General features: G+C 42.5%; 1 protein-coding gene across 1 annotated transcript; it reads left to right on the top strand.

Moving 5' to 3' along the window:
- The first annotated feature begins 2,104 nt into the window (after positions 1–2,104).
- LOC308397099 (uncharacterized protein) lies at positions 2,105–8,157 on the top strand. Its single transcript, XM_080882819.1, has 8 exons — positions 2,105–2,201; positions 2,396–2,734; positions 2,844–3,122; positions 5,535–5,621; positions 5,708–5,736; positions 5,890–5,946; positions 7,552–7,614; positions 7,798–8,157. Exons 1-8 carry the CDS (start codon positions 2,141–2,143, stop codon positions 7,912–7,914), a joined length of 1,032 nt encoding a protein of 343 aa, XP_080738945.1. The 5' UTR covers positions 2,105–2,140; the 3' UTR covers positions 7,915–8,157.
- The last annotated feature ends 2,286 nt before the right edge of the window (positions 8,158–10,443 follow it).

Raw genomic sequence — 10,443 nt, 5'->3', positions numbered from 1 at the left:
CTTCCCATTTTAGATTCGTTTCCAGAAGCAAAGCATTTATAATGTGTCCAAAGTTAAATAAAAGAACATGGCCTTTAGTTTTTTTCTTACAGGAATGCTGATTGATTTTCCCTTTCATATGTTAGAAAGTCATCATCCAGAGAACGTATTTTCATCAAACTGTGGTTACAACAGCAGCAGAGCTCACTACAATATGGACAACAGAGCAAAGGAAACAAACAAACAAACAAACAAATAAAACATAAAGACACATAAGAAACTAACCTTCAGACAAATACATGCAGTGTCAAAAAGAAAAACAAAGGAAAAAAGAAAATTAATAAAAGAAACCATCAATAAATATTTAGAACAATAACAAGTTATTTCTTAAATCTGATGAGTGATGTTACATTATGATAAAGATAAAAATGATGCTGCAATAAACTAAAAGCAATCAACTGTAAACGTTGCAAAATTTCCTGATTCTCTCAGACTCCACTGATCAACAACAGCAGCATATCAACAGTATTTCATCCTTTCTGGTTTTATACAAAAAATCTTTTAGATATAAAATGAGATCATTTTAATATTGGTTGTTTTTCTGTTTCAAGCTTTACTTTTAATGTGTGTATTTAGGTGTTATCTAATCTTATTTCATATTAAAACGCTGAAAGTGAATTTCATAAAATGTTTTCTAACCACTTTTGAATGAAGTCCATCCATCCATACATCTTCTTCCGCTTATTCAGGGCAGGGTTGTGTAACAGCCTAAGCAGAGATGCTCAGACCTCCCTCTCCTGGGCCACCTCCTCCAGCTTGTCCAGAGAGATGCAATCTCTCCAGCGTGTCTTGGGTCTGCCCCTTCGGCCTCCTCCCGGTGGGACATGCCCAGAGCTCCTCAGCCAGGAGTCATCCTTTTCAAGTGCCCAAACCACCTCTTCTGTCTCCTTTCAATGTGGAGGAGCTGCAGCTCTACTCTGAGCCCCTCCCGGACGAACTCCTCACCCTATCTCTAAGGGAGATGCCAGCCACCCTTCAGAAGAAGATACTTTCCGTCGCTTGTATCCGTGATCTTGTTCTTTTGGTCACTACCCACAGCTCGTGGTCCATAGGTGAGGGTTAGGACGTAGATTGACCCGTAAATTGACAGCTGCGCTTTTACACTCAGCTCTCTCTTCACCACGACGGACCAGTACAGTATACGTATCACTGCAGCCGCTGCATGAATCCATCTTTCACTCCCTTCTCCCGTCAAGTCTGCATCATTATTCTCTTTATTATTGACTATGATACTTTACTATGCAAATTAACTTGATTTATTTTCAGACAGAACAAAAACATCTCAGTAAACCTCTCACAAACCTCACAAAAACAAGCAATGATGTAAATTAAACTCATCAGAGCTCAGTAAAGTTCAGAAGCTAAAAAACAAACAAACAAACAAACACTCAAACACAATAAAAAAAACACAATAAAATGAGCACATATACAGCTCAACCTTAATTCTGTTAGAAATAATAATTTAATAATTTAGTCACATCTCCTCTGTATTTGAACAATTTATGTTTCTTTTGTTTATCTAGTTGTTATTATAGAGTCAAACCTGAAGAGCTCTGATAATGTTGTTGCCGCCACTTTTTGAAGAAAACACTTCCTCTTGACTTCATCAGGAAGCAATTACTTAAGATTAAGAACAAGGAACAGGAAGATTTCAGTTGACTAAATCATCTTATCTGCTCTGTTTTATAAACTAAAATAATCTCTCAGACATCAAAAGTCAAATTTTATTGGGTTTAAGGAGTTTGACCTTTTAACTGTTGAAGAAATACATTTCTCACCTTCACCAAAAAATCTTTATAACAATGATGTGCCATACACATCATTATTATAAATACACTGTGGGAATGGACACAATGAGCATCTGCTAAATATAAATATAACGTCACTTTGTATAAAAAAAATTACACCATGAATTTCATACAAAGAGTGAGATACTCATTTATGAAATGTAGACTTCAGGAAAAAAGAGAACTAAAGACATTTTGCTGAGGAAGTGAAATCTCGCTACTGACAGGAAGTACAAAAGTTTTAAGTACTCATCAGTTCAGAGGGTGTGACAGTCGAGAGTGAGAACAAAAAAGAAGTGAGACAGAGAAGCACGATGGGTGAATTCAGATGGATTCAAATGTTTTCATGTCTGATGCTCATGATTCAGATCGCAGGTAAGAATACAGGAAACATTTTAATAGCAGTTAAAATAAATGTTATCAGTATTATTGCCAACACTAACTTTACAGTAAACAAGACAGCTGAGCATGCTCTATTTAGAAATGTATCTCAAATGATCTTCAGTCTGACTGTAAAAAATTCTTTATTCTAATTTATTTTTCCTATTTCTCTTTAATCTTCTCAACAGTATCTGTAAATGAAACATCCATTTTTATGAAAGTTGGAGATGACGTCACTCTGCCTTGTCTAAACGTGATAGATAAGCAGAATAACTGTGATGGGACTACGTGGATCTTTACTTCAACAAGCAAACCAACAGTAGAGCTGATCACACTTGGACAGATTAGTGAAAAAGTCAAAACTAAATCAGACAGACTGAGTGTTACAGTGAACTGTTCTCTGCTTATAAAGAAGCTCACAGTCGAGGATGTTGGTCTTTATTCCTGTCAACAATACAAAGTAGGAAAAACACGAGCTGAGGACACTCTGGTTCATCAGTCGTTGGTTGATCTCTCTGTTATTACCTGTGAGTATTTACATCAAAATATTTTCATACTGTTCTCAAACATGACAACAATCATAGTTATTAAGATAACTTGACTAATTTGAGCTGTCTTTGTCTCCATCGTTGCCAGTGACTGAACATAAGGACACTGAGAAGGTGACGTTAAGCTGCTCTGTGGTGAGAAATGAACAGTGTCGTCACACATTGAAATGGCTGCTTAAAGGTCAAGATGTGGACAAAGAGAACAAAGAAATTGTGATTTCACAGACTCACTGCTCCACTACTGTGTCTGTTCTGAAGAATAATTATTTATACTCATCAAGGGATGAAATACTCAAGTGTGAGGTGACTGATACTAAATCAGGAAGAGTACAGGTGTTTAGCTCACAGCCCTCAGGTGAGGAAACAGGTGAGATCCTGATCAAATGTTTAAAATGACTAAAATCACCTTAAATATTTATGTGATAGAAAAATGTAACATTTTAAGCAGAAAAAATGTTGTTCTATATAAAACATATAAAGCACACTATGAAACAAATTTTGAACATGTTTTTCCCCTATTTTTTCATTTATTCAGTTGACCCAAAAACAACAACAAAAATGAACAGTAAATCTGAAAGCGACACAACACCAGAAACAACCACAATAACAAAAAGTAGTCCTTCCATAACAGGTTAGATTATGATGATTAAGCTGACTACATTCATCAAAAATATCTGTTTGTTTGGAGCTTTAAGAAGACTTTTAAACTTTTGTTTTTAAATATTTATTTTCCATTTTGTTCCATTACATTAGAGACATCCAAAATAAGCCTCTTATCTTACAGGAAGCAGAAAATGATTGATTTTTGCAGTTCAGTGATTGATTCACTTCTGAATATCTTTGTAGTCATTGGAGATGTGATGTAGTGGAGATGTATTTATTAGGGGTGCAACGATACACAAAATTCACGGTTCGGTTCGGTTCGATACTTTGGTGTCACGGTTCGATATTTTTTCGATACAAAAAAATGTTCATGCATTTTTAATTTGTCATTTATTAAAATTCTAAATATATATTTTAACTCAAAAGTACAGTTTTTAAATTTAACCCTAACCCTTGTGCGTGTTTTTTATTTTGACAGCGAATGCGCACCTGCGGACCACTTATGTGCAGCCCTGGTTATTTAGCTCATCATATTGCAGCCACAGAAATTCTTTTGTCCATGAAACCATAAAGCTGCACTTTCTTTTTGCCTTATAGTCTGATTTGTCATAACTTCTCCGTTTTGTGGTAAGCTTTTCTTTGGCTGTCACTTCTTCACCCCGACCTGTCTTATTTGGCTCAGCAGAACTGAAATGCTTTTACACACTCACTCACATAAGCTCAGCGATTCTCTGCGCGATCAACCTCTCACATGTTTAAGCTTGCTGCGTCATGTTTGCATAGTAAGCTAACGATTAATAAGACGATGTCAGAGGAATTGGTGCACAAATTATCATCACTCACAGATCAGTGCTGTCGCTCTCTATACACAGTTCGCACGATTGCAAAGTGAAAGCAAAAAAACAAGCGCAAATTCAAACGCGACTTCAATATGTCACATATTGACAGTGGCTCACCGATGCCAATGACATAATTACCCAGCGACATTTCCGAAAGAATGCAAAAGCATTGACATATATTTTTCCTTCCTACAATAGCCCGACGGGCAGGGAAGAGATAGATTTTGGCAGCCCGACTGAAAAAAATCGCTAGCTCCGGGACGTCGGGCTAGCGATATTGCAAGCCCTGTATCTGATTGAGGAATCACTCATCTTTGGAAAAGAGAGTTTATTACAGAGAAATGGCTCTTTCCAAAATAAAAGCTATACTATCCGCTTCTTCTGGGCTATATTCTCAGCAGCATAAGGAGAATCATGTGCTAACAGCTGTCTAAATGACTCGGCTAAAGTTAGTAGCATGCTTGCTTTTTTTTGTCTGCTTCCACTTGTCTTTGCACTAGGATGATGTCGGCGTAAATGTGCAGTCATATTCGTTGTGTTCCCACTAGTGCTTTCAGGTTAATCTCGTTGAAATGACCTTAACGCCACAACACGGCAAATCTCCGTTAACGAGCTACCGCCGATCGCTCCGTGCATGGGGCTAGACGGCCAACACGTTAACGAGCTAACTGCGCTAACACACTAGTTCACACCAATGTAATTGAGCATTGCATGGCACATCCAACATACTGTTTTACTTTAGTCCATGACTCGCTTACCTTCAGGGTCATACGTCACATGAAAACCAAAATAATTCCAAACGCCAGATCTGAATGAGGTTCAATTTGCCTGTTGCAAGGAGAGCTTAACTTCTGTCTCGCTAGCTTGCCCTGCGCTCTTCCTTCTGACTATGCTGTTTGCGTTGAGCGCTCAGTGGATCTGCGCTCGACAGTGCAGGCTAGGCAGAGTAGTCGAACACAGATTCACTGAGCGCTCAACACAGACAGCATCGTCAGAAGGAAAGTTGATCAAATAAATTACAAATGTTGTATTGTTCGATACATATGCATACCGAACCGAAAGCACTGTATCGAACGGTTCAATATCGATACGAATATCGTTGCACCCCTAGTATTTATGTAGTCGGACAGTTTCTGCCTATAAAGTCACGTCTGAATTTAAACCTTCATGCAGTTCATGTTTTTCTCATCAACTCTCATCAAGTTATTGTGCATATATAGCATGTCACTTTAACCGCATTTTGTATGCAATTAAGCTGCATGAAAAGTTTTTCAAACATTTGTAAGAACTTTCATCCAAATATGTTTTTATGTTTCATTATATACTTTTTATTTCAGCTCTTTCATTGTACATCACTGGAGCTGTTGGTTTGGTTATATTGGTAATAACAGCTGTGTTTGTCATCAGATGGAAGAAAAATAAGGGTGAGAACATTTACAGATAAAACTTTTATAGATCAAGAGGGTTTGACAAATGTGGAGTTTTACAGTGAATATTTTTGTCTTTTCAGGAAACAAAACACAGAAGTATGAAAATGCTGTGAGTTTTAATATACATAATTAAGTGTTTGTTCAACTTACATTAAATAAGCAATATGTCAGCTTATCATTGAGGTGCCTTAACCTCGAGCTAAACTAGCATCACAGAGACAGTTTTCCTCCAGATGTAACTGGACTATGTCTTCTTTTTCAGGGACTGAGTTTGAAGCCCACAGAGACTCAATCTGCTCCTCAAACCATTCAGGACTTGGTGAGATCACACACTACACCCAGAGCAAAGTGTAAACCACTTTGTCTTTAATGTTTTCTCTAAATATAAATGCATAAGAAACATTGGAGCTATAGAAAGGATAAGGAAGTAAGATGATGCAACTGAACAGCAGTTTCAACACTGAACAGCAGTTTTAATGCAAAAATAACATTTTGAGACAGTTTACATGGACTGATTCTTATATAGCGCTTTTTTACTCTCCCAGAGTACTCAAAGTGCTCTATACAACATACCACATTCACACCCATGCATTCTCTAAACTGAGTGCTTCCTAACTACATTCTTACACATTCATACTCCGATGGATACATCAGAGAGCAACTTGGGGTTAGTATCTTGCCCAAAGATACTTGGCATGCAGACTGGAGGAGCCAGGGATCGAACCACCAACCTTACAATCAACAGGTGACCTGCTCTACCTCCTGTAGCTCAGGAGATAGAGCAGGTCACCACAATATGCCACCTCATATGACCAGTGTTGGGGAGTAACGGAATACATGTACCGCCGTTACGTATTTAAAATACAAAATATGAGTAACTGTATTCCGTTACAGTTACCGTTTAAAAAGGTGGTATTTAGAATACAGTTACTTTGTTGAAATAAATGGATTACACTGCGGTACTTTCCTGTTTGATATTGTCGCGGGTCAGGACTGTTTGGGTTTTGTTTGACAGCTACGTTCTGTTGTTCCAGGCGGCAGCGTTACGGTTGCCATGGTTACAGGGCGACGCTCTATCTCTCGCGCGGCTGTGTGTTTCCTGGGTGAGAGAGCACCTTTTTGCTGTTGTTGTTGTTGTGCTAAGCTAACAGGCAGAATGCTACAGGCATAGCTCTAAAGAATGTAGCATCATGGGCAGTATAGTCCGTGTTGCAGGGAGAATGGACTGCCATACACGTTATACCCGTGTCTGTGAGCAAGAGGAGGGAGAAAAAGGGGAGTGGAAAGGTACGAGTTGTCATCGAGAAAAAACGGGAGCTGGAAGCATGTAAATATAATAATAACCACTGCAGCCAAGAAGAGTGCCTGAGGAGCCCAGTTGTAAGTAAGCTATTAAGACTCGACTGTACACCGTGTTCTCCTCCGAAAACAATAAGTTCCGTTGGAGCAGCCTTTCAACGCCTTTCTCTGTCTCTCGCAAGAAAAGTTGACCCACACAACAAAGTAAAGCTATTTTTCGGCTAAAAGCCCAACACGGACCCCGCCGTATTAGTCAGAGGTCCCTTTACTAAGGTTCGGAGCCGCGGACCTTCAGTAATGGTAATAAATCACACAGCAATAGTACATTCACGTTGTTGTAAAAAGCATGATAATATATTAAGTAATCCAAAGTATTCAGAATAGGTTACTGTCATTGAGTAACGTAATGGAATATGTTACAGAATACATTTTGGGGCATTTATTCTGTATTCTGTAATGGAATACATTTTAAAAGTAACCTTCCCAACACTGCATATGACATTCAAGGTAGTTAAAGAGTTTTGAAGTGTTCAGCAGATGAAGAGTTGTTATTATTACGTGACACAGCATCACACATATTAGTGAGGTGACAGCATGTTCTGCTGTTTTTTTTTTCATTGTGTAGGTGGAGCCTGAAGTTTCCTATGCCACCATCAGCTACACCAAGAATAGCAACAGTAAAACCCAGGTAAGCTGGCAAAGACTGTCTAATATGATTAATGTTGAATATGTGCAGAGGAAGAAGCTATTACATTTTTGATAGGCTTCAGATTACTTTCATCAAAATTGCAAAATAAGGCACTGAGGACTTCAACGTTATTCATTTATTCATGTTAGTTTATGTATCATACAAATTCCTTTTGTTTTTCAGGTTCATCGTGATGGTGAAGGCGATACTGTGACCTACAGCATGGTGAATGCTCCATCCTCTGCATCCACTGCTGATCCCAGCAACCTCTATTCTACTGTCAATGTTGCAATCACATAGCTCACACAGTTGGAGGAAGGACTCGTATTTAATGAAGCAGTCGAATAAAGGACTCGTATTTAATGAAAAGGACATTTTGGTTTTGACTTGAGGCAGTGTGATAGCAACATGCTAATTAAGTTATTGCTGTTTGTAGCTAGATTGCTTCACAAGGTTGTCTTAATGTTGTTTTCATGGATGTTGAGCTTAATGTTTCCAAGAGATTTAATAAAATGCTGGTTATTGGAAGAGTGCCGAGCTGAAACCCCCACAGGCAACCCGTGCCCCCCCCCCTCCCCCCCAACCAAAGAAACATCAACACCTAAATTAAAAAATTATCGTTTTTTACAATGTTTATGAAAATACAGTTGGTTTCGTTGCTACTTTTACATGACTATGAACTGCTCAGAATCTCTAAAAGACGGCTGGGTGAACAGAGAACACAATTATTACACCAGATATTCATGTTTATGTTTCCTTTTTTAGGTTAGCACACAACTGTGTAAATAAATGTCTCTTTCTCTCTTTGTCTCTCAAGACATTTTAAACATTTCATTGTATAAAGCTGAACCAGTATTTTTCCATAACTTAAAGCAAGTATCAATATTGTGGCGAGCTCAGAAAAGGAGGAGATGGAGGTGTCGTTCGGTCTTGCTTCCGTGAGCTAGCCAGGGAGCACAGCCGTTTATTAACAATTCCAGAAAACACTGCCGCTAGCTAATGCTCAGCGCGGCCACAGCACAGCGAAAAACAACAACAACACAGGGCGCCCTCTGACCCCCGGAAGGACACACCGTCGCAGCGAGAGGGCGTCACCTGTCACCATGGCAACACAAACAAAACATCACTGTACAAACAGAACCCCGAACAGCCCCGACCCGCTACATAGCCCCCACCTCAGGGGTCAGTCGTCCCTGACGACCCCATTACCCCACACAAAGTCCTACAAATGTCCAGGTGCCTTCTTTTGGCGCACCGGCCAGTCACGACCGGCAGGGGAAAAGTCACTCGGGTCAGAACATGGGGTGCCACCATCATCCTCTGCCCCGCCGTCTGCCGGAGCGAGCGGTCGGTACGGTGAGAGCCTGTCCCGGTGCAACACCACCATGCGCCCCGGGCCCGGCATGCGGATACGGTACACCACGTCAGTTAGCCGCTCCACGACCTCCGCCGGCCCTTGCCAGTGACTGCAGAGTTTGGGGGACACTCCTCTCTTGCGAACTGAGCAGTACACCCAAACCTTGTCGCCAGGCATGAAACCCCCCCCCCCCCCTCGGCACTTGGTGTCGTAGGCTCTTTTCTGTCATTGGCCTGGGCCTGGCGGGTGTAGTCATGAACCACCTGCAGCCGCTCCCTCAGCCTCCTGTAGTAGTCCATCTCAGGCCCCCACCTGAACCAGCGTCGCGTCGGCCTCCTGCTCCCGCTTCAGCTGCTGTGCTGTCAACAGGAGCCACCCCCTTCCGCCGGCTGTGGCCTGAGCAGTAGCCACCCCCAGCACCTCCTGGGCCCGCTCCTCCTGTCGCAGGCAGTAGCGGCACTTGACGGCTACGCAGGGCCGTCTGGAGAGGGCATCAGCGTTGCCATGCTGTCGACCTGGCCAATGCTGGATCTCGAAGTCATAGCCCTGAAGGACCTCCAGCCAGCGGGCCACCTGCCCTTCTGGGTGTTTGAAGTTCAGGAGCCAAGTCAGAGATGCATGGTCAGTGCGCAGGAGGAACCGGCAGCCATGCAGATATGGCTGGAAGTGCCGCACCACTAGCACCACGGCCAGCAGCTCCCGCTGGGTCACGCAGTAGTTCCTCTCGGCTCGCCCCAAGGCACGACTGAAGTACGCCACCACCCGTTCTCCAGCCTCATCCTGCTGGGAGAGGACCGCCCCGACCCCTACAATGCTAGCATCAGTGTCCACAATGAAAGGTTGCCGGGCGTCGGGGTAGGCCAGGACTGGGGCTCTGGTGAGGGCCTCCTTCAGCTGTGCAAAAGCCGCAGCACAGGCATCCCCCCAGCCAAACAGCTGTCCCTTGTCAGTCAGGCGGTGGAGGGGGCTGGCCATTGTCGCGAACCCTTTGATGAACCGACGGTAGTAGGAGGCTAGGCCCAGGAAGTTCCGCAGTTCTTGGACGTTCGAGGGAGTCGGCCAGTCCCGGACCGCTGCCACTTTTGCGGGGTCAGTGGCGACACCTCGAGCGCTGATCACATGGCCCAAGAACGTGGTCTCTCTCGCCAACAGGCGGCATTTCACGGGGTTGAGCCGCAGCCCAACTCGTCGGATGGCACTCAAGACCTCTCTCAGGTGAGACAGTGCACTGTCGAAGTCACCACCGGGCACCACCAGGTACACAATGCAGCGGCTACGAGGGATATCCACGAGCACCCTCTCCATCAGCCTCTCAAACGTCGCTGGCGCATTGCAGAGCCCAAATGGCATGACCCTGAACTGCCACAGCCCCTGTCCAATGGTGAATGCAGTCTTAGGCCTTGCGTCGGGGGCTAGCTCCACCTGCCAGTAACCGCTGCGTAGGTCGAGGGAGCTGAACCAACTGGAGCCAG

This window comes from Rhamphochromis sp. 'chilingali' (genome assembly GCF_963969265.1).
Source record: "Rhamphochromis sp. 'chilingali' genome assembly, chromosome: 5".
Taxonomy (NCBI): Eukaryota; Metazoa; Chordata; class Actinopteri; order Cichliformes; family Cichlidae; genus Rhamphochromis; species Rhamphochromis sp. 'chilingali'.
This window is presented reverse-complemented; position numbering and strand designations above follow the sequence as displayed.

What these genes read in the sequence shown, in the direction of transcription:
- LOC308397099 (XM_080882819.1), top strand. Translation starts at nt 2,141, where the DNA reads ATGGGTGAATTCAGATGGATTCAAATGTTTTCATGTCTGATGCTCATG. An exon ending in GCCCTCAGGTGAGGAAACAG is followed by an intron (nt 3,123 to 5,534) that starts GTGAGATCCTGA and finishes TTTTTATTTCAG; the next exon opens with CTCTTTCATTGTACATCACT. An exon ending in ATAGCAACAGTAAAACCCAG is followed by an intron (nt 7,615 to 7,797) that starts GTAAGCTGGCAA and finishes TTTGTTTTTCAG; the next exon opens with GTTCATCGTGATGGTGAAGG.